This window comes from Protopterus annectens, chromosome 1.part1 (assembly GCF_019279795.1).
Source record: "Protopterus annectens isolate FY-2018-M chromosome 1.part1, PAN1.0, whole genome shotgun sequence".
In the NCBI taxonomy this organism is placed as follows: domain Eukaryota; kingdom Metazoa; phylum Chordata; order Ceratodontiformes; family Protopteridae; genus Protopterus; species Protopterus annectens.
In genome coordinates this window covers 451,559,097-451,575,529 of record NC_056726.1, presented here as the reverse complement: position 1 = coordinate 451,575,529, position 16,433 = coordinate 451,559,097, and the positions used below count along the sequence as shown (strand labels likewise).

General features: G+C 40.7%; 1 protein-coding gene across 3 annotated transcripts in view; it reads left to right on the top strand.

Annotated features, from left to right (window-relative positions):
* TBCE (tubulin folding cofactor E) overlaps positions 1 to 16,433 on the top strand; it is a 1,152,174-nt gene that overhangs the window by 258,288 nt on the left and 877,453 nt on the right. For all 3 annotated transcript variants that reach the window (XM_044075916.1, XM_044075896.1, XM_044075906.1), the window contains exon 4: positions 15,038 to 15,226. In XM_044075916.1, the coding sequence (XP_043931851.1) occupies positions 15,038 to 15,226 (189 nt within the window). The remainder of the gene's footprint in view (positions 1 to 15,037; positions 15,227 to 16,433) is intronic.

The following is a 16,433-nucleotide window of genomic DNA, read 5'->3' as shown; positions in this document are numbered from 1 at the left end:
ATGACCCGAATTTTGGGGGATTATCTTTATGTTGGCTTTGTAGGTGGAGGTAGTGGGCTTTTTTATCTTTGGTTATTAGTTGTTTTCCCTGGTTACAGAGTTGCTTGTATTGTAATAGAGTTGAGGGGTCTTTGTTTTTCTGCCATGATTTCCAGATTTTATCCCTTGTGGACATGACTTCTTTGGCGGATTTTTAGAGCCAGCTTGCATGGTTATGTTTCGTTCATTTTTGGCAGGTGGGTGCTTGCCTATTTAGGATGTCTAGGAATGTTGAGTTAAAGAATTCAACAGCCTCATTAAGCGGTAGGGATTTGATGGGTTCCCAGTTTACTTTAGTTAAGGTTTCATTAAATATGGATGGTTGGAACTTAGTCAAATTTCTGGTTGATTTCTATTGGTGTTGGCCTGGTGTTGGGGAAGATTTGCATAGGATATATGCTGGGTGGTGGTTGGTAATGGTATCAGGTAGTATGCTTGCAATAGTGATATTGTTAGGGTTGGACACTAATATCCAGTCTATTGTGGAGCCCTAGATGTTATTTTGTGACGTCTGGTGATGTCTTGAATTAGCTGAGAGAAGTTGTAAAGGTTTGTTTTTGACGGGTTCTTTTGGGCAATGTCCAGCCAATCAATGTTTACATCACCTAGGATGATGCTTTCATTATCTGTGTTTTGGAATGTCCAGGCAAGCATGTTCTGTACTACTGGTATGTTGTTTTGGAGGAATATAAAGAGCAATTCTGAAAATATTTTTGTGATTGTTAAGTTTTAGAGATTAGTACTTCGGCTGGGGAGAGGTTCTGTGTTGATTTTGAGAAGGGGAGTAAAGTATATTTGCTAGGGAAGAGTATTGCTACTCCCTGTCCACTCTCGTGGGGCTGATCGGCTCTTAGGCATGAGTAGCCTTGGGGGAGAAATTCTCTCTTTTACATATGGTTTTAACCAGGTTTCAGTAGCTGCTATAATATCAGGGTTGTTTTGTGAAATCCATGCCTGGAGTTCAGGTGTCTTATTTCTAAGGCTTTGAAGATTTATGGTTGATAGCATGAGAGATTTGCTAGGTTTGCTGGAGCTGTGGGGGGGGGGGTACATCACTGCACTGGGATATAATTCTTTTGCAAATTATGTGGGTTATACTTATCAGTTTTTTCCTGAAAATGGTATAGTTGCTGCTGGTGGCGTGATAATGGGGGTATCTTTGGAGAGGTAGAACATTTACTTTGGGTAGTACAGAGGTACTAGCTGTGAATAAGCTAGGGCAGATGTCTGAGTAACTTGATAAATTAGTTTATGTGTGGTGGTTGTACGGGTGGGTGTAGGAGCTATGTTGGGTGTCTGGAGAGTTGTGATTATTGTTAGGAAAGAGTGCAAGTGAGAGAAGTGAGATCATAGTAATAGCAGTGATGGACATGATGGTGTTTGAGTGCAGTGTGATAACAGAATGAATATGAGCAGGATAGCTAGAGTTTAGGGGATAGAGCACTATATGCCCCTGTTTAGAATGGGTGGGGAGGTAGAGTAATTAAGAGGTATGGTATGACTGGGGGAATAATTAGGGGGGTTGTGGGGTAGGTGGAAGAGAGGTGTGGGAGGGATCAGGTCGGGTATAAAGTTAACGTTACATGGGGTGAGTGGGGATAGGGGCAGGGGAGGAGCAGAGAAATATCACTGTAAGCACACAATGTTGTTGGGCAGTCATAGAGAGGTTTGTGATTAGTATAGAGAGAATGCTGAAAGTAAAAGCTGAAATTTTACTAATTTAAGCAGTGAATGCTTGGGATTGGAAGACTGCGTGTGTGTGTACGTGTGTGTGCGTGCGCTAATTCAAGGTATTATGGCACCATCTAGTGGCAATTGGCTGGAATAATGGGGAGAAGAGAACCCTTGTTGTGCACATGGCAAGAACTAACACACCTTTTAACACTAAGCCTTAGAACTTTACAAAAACTAAGTTGTAATTCACCTGTTGCAACAGAAAAGCTGTAGGGTGTCAGGTTCCTACTTCCCGGAGGCTTTATTTAGATAAAAGATAGCCAGCTTGAGTGGACAAAAACAGACTTTGTTTTTTTGCAGTATAATCCTGGGTGGGGGTAGGGCCACGTAATTAAGAAACCCTTGTGAACTATTGTAACAAAAGCTGTAGGGTGTCAGGTTCTTGCTTCCCGGATGTTTTATTTAGTTAAAAGATAGCCAGCTTGAGTGGACAAAAACAGACTTTGTTTTTTTGCAGTATAATCCTGGGTGGGGGTAGGGCCACGTAATTAAGAAACCCTTGTGAACTATTGTAACAGAAAAGCTGTAGGGTGTCAGGTTCTTGCTTCCCGGATGTTTTATTTATTTAAAAGATAGACAGCTTCAGTGGACAAAAACAGACTTTGTTTTTTTGCTGTGTAATCCTTGGTGTGGGGGGGGAGAAAACATATTTAAGAAACCCGTGTGAATTGCCATGCATGCACAACGAACGGAGGGGTAAGGGAGCTGAGCTAAAGCATCTGCAGGATGGAAGCTGAATGTGAGTTAGGTAGTTAAAAGATGGCAGCCTGGGATCTGAAGTAATTTTAGTAGCTCTGCATCTACCTTTTGCTTTATTTAATGTTAAATTTGGTTGCAGTAACAGTCTGCGTCTCATTTGATTTTTTTTTGATTACCTGTCGCAGTTGATGTCCTTCCATTTCCCTGTTGCAATATTCATAACATTAAGGAGCCCTGCCAAGGGCAGCCTGATGTCCGGCCAGTATACCAAAGCCTTTATGTTGCTTTAAGATGCATCGTATGTCATACGTATGCTCCTTGCATAGCATAGGGCATAAAGGTGACATCCAGACATACCATCCTCTGAACTTCTTTGCCATCAGTCCGAACGTCATCACTTTATCTTTGATCTGAATGCCTGTTCCATTGCTGGTTCACCAAGCCGTTGCAGATAAGTGCCACATTGGGGTTCTTTTTTATTTTTCTTTTTTTTTTTATTGTTGCTTGTGGGGTTTTATGTCATCCAAGAAAGGTAAATGCTAGTGTGGGAGACAGATTCCCCATAAAGACCACCATGACTAATGTGTTTTGCCTAAGTGCATCACACGACCATATGTCCTCTTCCATCTGACAGGATTTTGTACCTAAAACCATTCGTAGCAGACTTTTTTCTTTGGTGCTCTATCTTGAAAACCAGCATCTTAAGCTTCTTGTGAAAGATACGATGGAGGGAACTTCCTGCTCAGAGGGGCAGCCATCAGTGAAGAAGGCCAAGAAGCCTAGGCAAGAATCTTCTGCTGTTCAGTCTCTGCCAGACAGAGGTTCACCAGGCTTTATCATTGGATTCCTTTGTAGCTACCAAGTTGGAGACATGCTAGGATCCAACTTTAAGCATGTCCGAGGAGGCATTGCAAATGTTTGTTTCGGATGTTCAGGTTGAACCACTGCTGATTATCTCCAAGAGGCCTAGGAGTGTTCCTCAAATTTTAGTCAGAGAAGAAGTCCCAACTACCATCATTGAATGCTGTCCTGGATCATAGCCTTCCAAATTTTATAAGGCGGACGTCCCATTGAAGAAAAAGCAAAAAGACCAAACATATCACGCCTGCCCCTAAGGAATCGCAAAGTGAATAGCAGCCCTTCACTCACAGTTTTAGTGCTTTGGCATTAAAACCTCCTCAGGGAGTTTCTGTTCCAGACCCCCTTCCCCTTGGTCCTCTACTTCCCTAAAAAGACCCAGGGAATAGGATTCGTTTGAGGAGGAGCTGAATTTGGATGAAAAATCCCTTGCTTACTCTTCTCAGATTCCCTCTCCTTTCGACTGTGGGTCAGAGGAAGAGGAATCTGCCAGTCTTGATACTCCCTTTGAAGAAATTTCTTTGCGGGACACGATCTCCAGGATAGTGGAGTTCTTTAAATGTGATTGTGTTCAGGTTTCGGAGGTACATAAAAGATACTATGAGTCGCTGAAGATGGATTCTCCCAAACCTTCTGCTGTGCCTATATTTTTGGCTGCCTTGTTGGATACATTTTCTAATGCTTCTAAGGCTCCAGACTGTTAGCCCCCCTGCTCCCAAGAAAACTGATAGATTCTATAGAGAGCCAAGGGCTGTAAATATTTGTACAAGTGCCCTTCTGCTGACTCCTAGATGATGTCTGTATATTCTGGCAAGCCCTCTCGATGGCTTCCTGCTCCCAAGTTACTGTCCTCTGTATACAGGACCATGGAAAGGCTAGGCAAGAAAGTTTGCACCTCTGCTACTTTGGCTTTTAGGGCTGTTAATTAGCAGACCATATGTCCAGGTATTTGTTGGTTCTCCTATCCCAGGCTTGTTGGTTTATTTCTGATCTTTCAGACCCTGAGGGAAAAATTCTGCTCTTTCCCCATTAAGGACTTCCTCCCATGTGGCTCTTCATTCCATCAGGTGTCATTATAATGCAGCAGATGCTTTCTCTAGGGCTGCTGCTTTTGGGTTAGTGATGAGGTATTCTTGGCTTCAGCTTCAACCTTTGCCAGATGATATTAGGGCTATGTTGATGGATGCCCCTCTTGATAATAAGCACTTGTTTGGTGACGCTGCTGCTGCTATGTTTAATACCCTTCAGGATAAAGGTAAGGATTTACAGGAACTTAAATGTGTTTGTTTCTCCTGTGCCTACATTTCAGAAAAACTACCCCATTAAGCCAGCCTTTGTTTGCAGACAATTTCGCCCTCCTCCTAAGGGTAAAAAGCGTGGCAAAGGGGCATCTCCTGCTAAGGCGACTCAGACTTCAGTGCCTGAGAAGTCCCCTTTTCCTGATAAACCAGGGGCTTGCCTGACTATCCTATTCTTCCCAGCCACTTTCCTCTTTCTGTTTTCTCCTCTCTGACTCTCGCTCTTCCTATTTGGCTACAGATTACACAATATTTTTGGGTCCTGTCAGTTATTCACTAGGGTTATTTCATGATTTGGAAATCATGTCCCCCTTTTATGGGTGATCCTCAGCCCGCTCAGGAAAAAGTCTTTCTTTCCAGAGGTGCTTTAGGACCTTTTGACTCATGGTACTATTCAAGAGGTGCCCGTGTCCCAATGGGGTAGGGGTTTTTATTCCAGGATGTTTCTAGTACCCAGAAAAGAGGGTACTTGGAGACCAGTTCTAGACCTGTCTCATCTAAACACTTCTCTGAAGTTGCCCTTCTTTTGAATGTTGTCCCTTCAAACTTTGTTCTCTCATTTGCTTCCACAGGCTTATATGGTATCTCTGGATCTCAAGGATGCTTATCTCCCTATTCCTATACATCCCCTTTTCAGGAAGTTTTTACATTTCTCTTTTTTGCTTCCTAGCTTTTGCAGTTCTCTGCTTTGCCTTTTGGTCTTTCTACTGCCCCAAGGGTATTCACCAAATGCCTCGCTCCTGTGATTACTTTTTGCAGGACTCAGGGGATTCAAGTAATTCCTTACATGGATGACCTTCTGTTTCAGGCATCCATTCCAGAGATACTATTGCAAAATCTTCCTTTTGCCATTTCCCTCCTACAAAGCTTGGGGTTCACAATAAACTTCAAAAAGTCTTTTCTGACTCCTTCTCAGGACCATGTTTTTCTGGGGTGCAGGATTCAGATGGTGCCTATGCTGGCATCCCTGCCTCATCCCAAGGCCTTGACACTCATTTGCCTCTTTCAAAATCTTCTTCTTCTGGCCTCTGTTAAAGCCAGAGAGTTTTTGAGAGCTCTGAGATCCATGACATCTACCAGCCCTATGCTCCCTCTGGCCAAACTGGCTTCTGAAGTCAGTTTGGCTTCAACATGTGCATCCCCTAGACTTTGTAGTTCCTCTTCTGCCTTATTTCAAAAAGAGCTTCACTGGTGGATCCAGCAGTTGTCTCTAAATCCAGGGCTTCCTTTTCATTCCTCTCTTCTCTCCCGGGAACTGTTCAGACACTTTAGATGTGAGATGGGGAGCAGATTTTGGCTCCTTAAAAGTGCAGAGGTGTGGTTGTCTCTTCAACAAAAACAACACATCAGTATTAAAAAGAAGAGAGCTCTTCTGCGGGCAATTCAGACGTTTCATCCTTTTTTCTCTCCAGAACCTCTCAAGGTATTTACAGACAATACCACAGTGATGTGGTATGTAAACAACTGGGGGAGGGGAGAAGATCTTATCATCTTTGCTGGTTGGCACTTCTAGTGTGGGATCTTGCTGTCCAGTATCAAGTGACTCTTCAGGCAGTTTACAGTCCATCAGGTCAAATCTTTCTGGTAGACACTCTGAGCAGGTCCTTAACTCAATCCCACAAATGCATGCTTCATAGGGATGTGCTTCTGGATATTGTCCACCAGTGGGTTACTTCTCAAACAGATCAATTTGCCTCCCCTCTGAACAGACCACTTCCTATGTTTTGTGCCAGAGTCCCAGGTCATCTGGATGCCCTATCCTTTTCCTGGAAGGGGATTTTTCTTCATGCTTTCCCTTCCTTTCCCCTAATTCCAAAAATTCTGTTCAAAGTTCAACAGGATGCTTCCAAAATCTTTTGTGATTCCCTTTTGGCCAAGACAGCATTGGATGTCCTTCAAGGATGCATCTGCAGTCATAACATATGGGTTGTCCTGCCTCAGGCAGCCCTTCGGTCGGCCGGATTCCAAAGTCTGGGTCTGGCCTCGGCTGATGTCACACTTTCCCCGACGTCAGAGCTTCTGGGGTATAAAGGCATCAGCCGATGCCATTTTCCCCAGTCTTTCTTGCCGCGCGGTGCCCGAAGCTCACATCACAGGTTACTTCACAGGGATGACCTACTTGCACAAGACAAGGGATCTCTCATCCATCCTCACCTGTCCACTCTTCAACTGACACTCTGAGCGATTAGACACCTTTTTTCTGAGGATGTGCTTAGGGTCCGGTAAGAGGCCAGGATACCCAGTACTAGTAAATCCTACTTATCCAAATGGAAGAGGTTTTCTGTTTGGTGTCTTTCTTGTAACCTGGATCCACTTTCTGTGGATGTTCCTTAGGCTCTCTACTATCTGTGTGAATTGCTCAATGCTGGGTTGGCTTATTCTTCTGTTAAGGCCCATTTATCAGCTATCGCTGCTTGACTGCCTTTACCTCCTCCTTTAGCTTCAGATTTTGAGGCTAAACAATTCCTAAAAGGTTTCATTCATATTAGGCCCCTGTTCCTCCTCACTGGAGTCTTAATTTTGTTTTGGAAAAATTCACTCGGGCTCCTTTTGAGCCTGCAACTTCAGCTTCCTTGCAACATTGCTCTTGCAAGACTGTTCTTTTGTTAGCTCTTACTTCTGACAAATGAGTGTCTGTCCTTCTTTTTTGGTGTTTCATGAGGACAAGGGGTCCTTGCGCACTAATATTTCTTTTATTCCCAAGGTGGTGCTTGAGTTTTCTCCTTAATCAGTCTATTCATTTGCCCACTTTTTTCCCTTCTCCACAGTCTGCCATTGAGAAGGTGCTACACATGTTGAATGTGCATAGACAACTCAGATTTTATTTGGATAAGACTAGGAAATCTGATCAGCCCTTTGTTTCTTTTCATCCCAGGTCCTTGGGATTAGCTGTATCCATGCAAGCTATTTCTTCTTTGATCTCAAAAGCTTTTTATTTTTGTTATTCGTTTCATGCTAACAGCTTTCCTTATTCTGGTAAGGCTCATTCTACTAGGGCTGTGGCTTCTTCTGGTGCTTTCTACAAGGGTTTGGATAATAACACTATTCTTGAGCCATTTACCTGGACTTCTATGCATACATTTACCAAGCACTACAAACTGGATGGAATCTTCAGAACTAGAGCTGGTTTTGCTAGGACCATTCTTCATGGCTTCCTAGAGGGATCTAGTGGTCTTTCCTCCTCCCAAGTTTCTTCCTGAGCTTTGGCACTCTCCTTAATGTTATGAATACTGCAACAGTGAAATGGAAGGACATAGTACAGTTTGTAAAATATTACCATAGTGGTAGATGTCCTTCTCTTCACTGTTGCAGTATTCACTCCCTCCCTCCTCCCCCTGGTCTATTTGCCTTCTGGATGTACTGGTTAGCTTTTTCTTTTCCTTGGACTGTCGTTACTACTGGAGCTGTCAGTTCTGAGGATGGTACATTCGGACATTATCTTTATGCCCTATGCTACACAAGGAGTATACGTATGACATATGATGTATTTTAAAGCAACCCTAAAGGCTGTAGTATATTAACCACTTAGCAGGGGATCCTTAATGTTATGAATACTGCAAAAATGAAGATTGGGGCATCTACTGTTATGGTAAGATTTTAGACAACTGTACTTTTCCATAGAAATGAATAATAGAACTCTCCAAACTCTTATCATTCAATTTCTTTAACTGAGTAATAAAAGTTTTACTGTTTTCCTTGTACCTCTGTGAAACACAGATGGTAAATATATGGCAGACTTCTTTCTTACTTATAGTGATGTGAAACTGTCTTATAGCCATACTTTCATTTTGTCCTTCACAGACTCAAATATTTTAAGTACTTTAACTGCTTTTTCTACTGTGACATGCAAAACTTTGGCACAGAAAACCTTGTCAGACTTTCCAACTGTTCCGTTTATACCCATTATCTAACTTCTGGAAGCACGGTTTCCAGATTTCAGGCAAAATTCCTCGTGTAAGTAGAGTTCCTTCTGCAGGCTGTAACTGCATTGTGTCTCAAGTGAATAATTTCCTGAACATCTGACAGCTTATGGCATTATCCACACATATGTGCTTTCTAAAGAATAACAAGATGGATATAAGATGATGTACTGCCAACTGTTCAACTTTAATTTTTAGAGTGCACAGTAATACATTAAAACCAGACTATGTTGCTAGTAATGGTAGAATATGATCCTTTCCTGCATGGATGTGTGTTGTAGCCTAACAGGTTTTGTTTGTGTGCAGTTATGGCTTTCTTTTGAGTGTTGCAGTTGTCAGGTCTTGTCTACTGCTACCATAAATTGAACGTTTCTTGCTGGTGATAATGCAGGATAACACTTCTTTTTATATAGGGCAGGTAGCAAACAATGCTAGAGAAGTATTTTCTGACTGGCATTGCCCTTATGTTGGAGAAACCCTTTTACTTAGTTACTTGATAAACCAGGCTTAGTGCAAGCAGTTCTCCCCTAGTTCTGTTAGTGTGGAAAGTGGTAAAGCAATTGGTATGCTATAAACACCTGTATAACGATGAGTAAAAATCTAACTAAACCTAAGTTTAACATGAGGGAGGTAACAACATTTGAGGGAGGCTGCACTTAAAAGCATATATGAAACATTCTCGACATCGGTAGTAAGAATTCTGTACACAGTAGTAGAAAATGCACCTAAAAGGAAATAAAGTCATGATGAAGAATGGAGAGAATAAGTTGGAGAGTAAATAAGAGAAAAGAGGAGTCTGGAAAAATTGGTGGAAGTTGAAAAGGTTTGAGGCAAACTGAAAAGGAATAAACTAGTTATCAGTTTTATATAGTTGTAAGGTCAGTGTTTAGCAAGTCATATTTGTTATCATTCAGTGAGTGTCCGCAGCTATGGGATAACATTTCCAGGTAGTGTTTAAAAAGACTTTGAAAACAGTGAGAATGTTTCATACTATGTATACAACTTGAGCATGCAGAGTCACCAGACCTGTTTCTCCTTGAAACAGTTTGAAATTCAGTGGCATATGCCAATCTACATTGATGATTACCTATAATCGTATTATGATACTGCTGCATGAATCTCTGTTTCAGAACAGTACTGTTATTGATAGATTTATTTATTTATTTTTTGTAGGTCATTGAGTCAGACTCATTTAGGCCTTTTTGAGACGTAGCCTGTAGAAGAAGTAAAACTAAGCAGTTTTCCCAGTGCAGTGTGCAAACTCCAAGTATAATCAAAATAATACCAACAGCTGGAAAATGCAAACAAATGGACTAGGAAGCCATATTTAAAAGTCATGTACCAATTTAGTTTACTTTGAACTGCACAGGAATCAGGCAGATGCTGGAATTAGAGAATGTGGGAGGCTAGAATGTTCACTGCTTGCAGAATTGCATCAGTAATGTGGTCTACAGAGCTGTAAGTGATGCCACTGAAGCCTTTAAATTTAATCCTATCAAGATTACACAGGAAAGATGGTCAGCAAACACTTCATACATTTCATAGTTTGTTGGGGATAATAAGGTTCCAAAGATTTGGTCCAAAGTGTGAGACAAGTTCTTGCTTCCACATAGATTGGAGTGTCATGAAATATTCAGAGTACTTGCATTCTTTTATGATTTGTGACAGAACTGGCAACCACAGCTGGAATGGTTTATTCAAGGCCAAGTCTGAGGATTCTCTTCCTTGTCCACCTGCACTCTGTAAGCAAACAGACGTTTAAGATTTATTTTCTTTTTATTTGTAATTGGTAAAGGAGTGTGAGAGTCTAACAGTTATTTTCATCTGCACCAAGTATGGCCCTTCAATTGCCTAATCCAGAGGGTCAGTTGTAAAAATACAGCATTAGTCAACATTGTTTTACTTTTTGAATAATGCATAGTTCTAACGTATTGAATCTGTTATTGGTAGTTATGGTGTTCTGCCTTAGGGATGAGGACAGATGATGTTGTACAGAGTGGAAGTCACTGGCATAGAAGAAGGGTTGCTGATTGTTTGCATTAATTGTAAGCAGTTGATGAATACTGTGGAATGCAAGGGGACTATAACAGAACCCAGGGGTGCCTGTATAAATTTGTTACAGTAAGGAAGAACTTTGTTCTGTAATGTGGAGGAAAGTGTAGCTACTGAGTTATTGGCATGCATCCAGATCTGATCCACACTTAGAACTTTCAATAAGCAAAAGTTGGATTTAGAGTCGCATTTTTCTGAGCTCCAAGAAAATAATAGCATCTGTTTTATTGCTATACACAGCACTGCATATGGACTTTAGTATTCACTATGGGGGAGTAGTAAGAGTGGTACTGCAGCCTTTTCTAAAACCTTGTTGATCAGATGGAGTCTTCACAGACAACAATATGGTTAAAAAATCCATTTTCACTAGCTTAAGTTTCTGAAATGATACCACTAGTTGGGTTTTATTTTTATTTTTCCTTTTTCTCCTCCAGAACCTTGCCTGACAGCTCTTCTACCCTCAACCAGTTGACCCATTCATTCTAGCTAAATGGGAGCCTTGTATTCTGATGGTATGAATTGTATGGCCCATTTATTCCTGCCTGAGAATCCTAATCGGCCTTCAGTTCCCTGGCAAGAGTCTGATAGTAGGAAATGAGCCAGCACCGCAGGGGGGCCTAACCTCTTCAGTTGAGAACACCTCCTGCCTTCATTTTCTCTTCCAAGTGTGCATTCACTGTCTACTGAGGAGAAGCATGTCAATGCATAGTAGTTTCCCCTCGACTGAATATTGAAAAGGCATTATGGAAGCATGGGCTGAGCTGGCTTTGAACTCTACTAGGAGAACACCTAGTGCTTATGCTAGGTGTCACCTGTGTGGAGAGCCAGAGTCATCTCCCTCCCCCCAAGGATGGATGAACTATCAGCAACTGCTCACTTGTATTCCTCCCTGGCCAGATCCTGTGGGCTACTAAGCTTCAGATCATACTCGGGTCCCCTGTGGCATAGTCAGGGCTTTAACTCTTTTTGCCACAAAACTGGCTTACTGTACCACTGATTAATTGTAATTCCCAGCCATTGCCTTTATTCCACTGTAGTTTTAATGCTTCAAAATATAAAATTTAAAATGGACTGTAAGTACAGAACACTGAATACATCAACTTGATAGTTTTAAAGTGAGTAAATAGAAGAAGAAATGTTCATTTTGGTGAGTGCATGCTGGGGCCTGAAATGCTAAACCATGTGAAATGTTTTATTTTTCAGTATATAGTACACATTCTGGAATTTTATTGTGTTTCCCTGAAAAAATATCAAATAAGCATCCTTAATCTTTAATTTTGTTAAATACCTTTATTCTCAATATGTGTGCCTTCTGTGAAGGTTGAGCGCCAGTCTGGCAACTTGATACCGTAAAAACTCCACTGCCAATCAGTCTGCGGACCAGTGATCCGCTGTGGCAAACCCTAATGGGAGAAGCCGAAAGACATTGCTATTCTCAGTATATTTGATGCAGTGGACAAATTTGAAGTAGGTCTAAATTCTTTGGGTAAATGTAGGGAAGGAGCATATGGAAAGGGGTAGGATTGGAATTGTATAGCATTTTATTATGTTAACTTATGTAACATATAATATGCACTTATAGTAGTAGTATATAATTGTATATTTTCTCATTCTTTGATTATTGAGTTGTAACCTGTCATGCAAAACATGTGACTTTATTTTTAAGCAGATCTGTGTTACATCCGATGCTCAGCAGTTCACATGTGCTGTCTGTTTGCCAACAGACTACCTTTGAAAGTTATATATTGACCTACAAAGTCTTATGTGATCACCAGAGTACTCCAAAGGTTCCTCTTATTTCAATTTGCCTCAACCTCTTTCCTCTACCTTTTTGGGGTAGCTGCATATTGCCAGGATCTATTTTGACTCAGTTGTCTGCAATTCCTGTGCCTTCATGACTGTATTTGAGGCCATAGTGCTAAAGACTTTACAGAAATATAAGTAAAGTACATTAATTAAAAGACAGTAAATAAATGAAATATATTGCAAAACTGTATTATTATCAAAGCCCATGTAATCTTAGGTAAAAAAGTGTGTGAAACAAGTAAATGTGCCTGATCCAGTTTTGTGAATTTGAGAATAAATATAAAACTAAAATTTGCTTGCAAATCATTAAATATGTGTACAAATCATATTATAATTACAGACCCATAATTTTACATGTTAAAGCATTAGAACTTTCAACTTAAGCCCTTATCATGGGACTGTGGAAATGGATCTTAAGCAAATTACCAAAAATCAATTGATAAGCAATCTAGAGGGTAACCCACAGTCCCAAAGTAGTCCTCTATCCTCCCTTTATGGCTTATGTTTTGGAAATCCAGTACCTTAGTGGATCATGGACTCACAAGTAATGAAACACTTAAAGGTTTCCTTAAGCCCCTTTGAACTGAATTTGGAGAACACTGCTGTAAATGCTGCCAACTTTAGTGAGATTATAAATCCTGTATTTAGATTCACTGTTTGTTGCTACATCACTCAGGTTTTTTTTTTTTTTTTTATTTATTTATATATAATGTTCAGGACGTAATCCACTGACAGAGGGAATTAGAAAAAAAGAATTCACGAAGCCGGGGTAGTACTGTAACCCTGAAATGTGTGTGTGAATGTGTAGGTGTGTGCATGTCTATGCATTTTTCAGAGGAATGTTAAGGGTTGATATTTGAAACTCTAAAAGTCCAAACCTTTATTTGACAGGTCAAAAGTAAGAAAGGAGCAAAAAGAATTGACAAAGACTATGGAAGAATATATTTTTTGAAAAATGATATGCTTGATAAGGAAATACAGTTAAATTGACTGATGGAATAAGTGAAAGGAGATATTAAATGAAATGTAAGAGAGTAAAGATGGGGTCATTTGGAGAAGCTCCTTTGTGAAGGCTGAAGAAAAACAGTAGAAGCTGTAAAGAATACAGAAGCACATTTTGGGAAACTGTTAGATGGGAAGGGGAAGATGGACATATTTTTTAAATACATTGACTTGACCAGATTTAGGCTGTTGGAGTCAGGTGGGAAAGAGATGAAAATTCCAGAGAAGAGGCAGAGATGCAAGTACATGATCCTCATTTTTCACACAAGAATGAGAGCATTGTATGTCCTTGAGAGGGAGAAACAGCAAAGAAGGGGTTATAGCTGGACTGATGTGGTAAATGGAAGAGTTGGAAATGAGTTTGGAATATTGTGTGATGTTGCACAAGGGCTACATGAGTTTCCATCTTATGCTCTTGGAAAGTTTCCAGACAGTCTTGGAGGGCTTTTGGTAGGTCTGTAAAATCTTGAAACACAAACTGGCAGTGATTCAGAGGATTAAAAACTGGCTACATTGCAAGTTTTATGGGGGTGGGGTTAGGAAAGAGATAGGCAGTATAAACTGAAACTGAAGAAGATAGATTTGCATGGCAGACTAGTCAAATTTTGCATGGCAGTCACCCAGCAGATGGCTTAGTGTGGCATGGTTCTTGTCAATCCCTTGTGATGCTCTTCAGTGTCTGAGTCCTATTTGAGATAGACAGTGTGGTGTACTTTGGATATCAGCAAGACTGCTAACCCTACATGTGTAAGGCTGGTGCAAAAGAAAGGGTCATGGGGGTTGAAATTCATGTTGGGCAGGTGATTGGGGAACTATTTTTTCAGTTGGGAAACAAGACTGCAAATACTAGACAGAGTTGTTTAAAGAGGAAGTGGTAAGCAGGCGATTTCTGCAAAGCTAAGTATTGAGGTTTGTTTCTGCTTAGCTGGTCTGCATCTGATGAAATCAAGAGAGCAGAAAACAAAATTATGCTTTTTGTTGACAGATTGCTGCAGTAGTCAAGGATGGCAAAATCAGCCTTCACAGACTCGCTAAAGCTAACATGGTTGGCATATATGTGGTAGTTAGGATTTAATGCAAAGTACATAGCTAAGTATTCTGTGGATGATACTTGAGTAAAGTATGGATTAAGAGGAAGAAGTTTTAAAGAGGAGGATTAAATTGATCTAAGAGTTAAACTGTCAAATGTCAAGTTGTTCGGTGATGGTAGTGGATTCATGGAGACAGATGACATTCTTCCTCTGTGCATGGAGTTCCCAAAGCCACATTTGAAATGTTGTGCACAGATGGTATAGCACTGCCTCTGTCTTCATAACATCAGATTGGTTTATAGAGATTGCTGGCTTATATTCCTTCCTTTTCAAGCTCTGTCCAATGTTAAGAGTCAAATTAGTATATTTTTGTTAAGTTACTGAGTATTCATAAACTACTATTGTAGAGATCATTCTTCCAGGAAATTGCCCTGCTTTGTCCAATCCCATGGTAGACCCGTACTAGTAGGAAGAAACACATATCTCGTGTAGAATCTAGACAGGAAAGGCACGTATTCAAAAACTGCTGTATATTGTACATTTTAATATATCAAAATTTTGATTTGCTGAATAAGGAAGATTTTTGCATGTGTTTTAGTCACCCTACAGGAGGTTCGTTTATTCGTCCTAAGAAGGCAGACTTTGGTGTGGATTTCATTTCAGCAGTAAACAAACGCTATGGTCTGCATAATGAAGTCGGCTCTGGAGATGGAAATGATGAAGAACTAATCCTGGGAAACATGCCTGTGGAGAAAGTTGGGTTTGAAGACATAAAGACAAAACAAAGGTAATGGAAATTAGTGCATCAGTTTACTATTTATAAAAATGTAAAGGATGTATTTTGTAAGTATTGTAGAAGGAATCCCTTACATGTTATATTTTTGTCATATATCTTGTTGAAGAGATGCATGCCCTTTTATTCCTAGTGCTTACGTAAACTATTGCTTCCACAGTTAAGGTTTTCTGCCTGATCATAGTGCAATTTTTTATCATACTTAGCCAGGGTTCCTTGCGATGCTACTAGTCTTCTCCATAAATGTAGCCCAAGGGTAAGGAATAGACAACTTACACTGCCTCCTCCATCATTGTGACTTCTTTTTAATTTGATGTCTGAAAAACTAGGACAAGGGTAACAAAAAATCACAGGGTTTTTCTCACCATGGCAGCAACTTCTTATACTAGCAGTATGTCCTTGTAACAAATCCAAAATCAAAACAAAAGGCATGCACCACTCTTGCATTTCCCTTGTCTTGGTTTTGGATTTGTTTATGCATTTTACCATGTTTCTTCAGTCTTTTTCATTCTTTATCTTATAATTTATATTTGGTAACCCTGTTTCTACATGAATTATGCCTGCTTTGCTTATGTTATGATATTTTAGAACTATAATGCTCGGATCACATGTAGGGCGGCCACTGTGGTGCAGCGGTTAGCGTTGCCTCACAGCAAGAGGTTCTCCGGTTCGATTCTTGGCTGGGGTGCCTTCTGTGTGGAGTCTGCATGTCCTCCCTGTGGTCGCGTGGGTTTCCTCCGGGTGCTCCGGTTTCCTCCCACATCCCAAAGACATGCAGTAGGTGGAGTGGACACTCTAAATTGCACCTAGGTGTGAGTGTGCCTTCTGTGGAAGGTTGGGCGCCAGACTGGCAACTCGACATCGTAAAACTCCACTGCCAATCATGAGCGGACAGATGATCCACTGTGGTGACTCCGAACCGGGAAAAGCCGAAAGAAGAAGAAGAAGAATGCTCGGATCACATGTGATGGATCCTGCAGCTTACTGTTAGATGCAACCAAACAGCAAAGTTCAAAACAACTTTTCCCTTGCATCTTCATACCCCATCAGTGTTCTTTGTATTAGTTCCATAATTGTGCAACATTTTTGAAAATCGTGCAACATTTTGGAAAGGTGAAAGTCCCACAGCAGTGTTGAGTATTCCTCTTTTTTTTTTTTTTTCTCTTACAAGGGTCAAATGAGTTTCACCATCTTGCACATT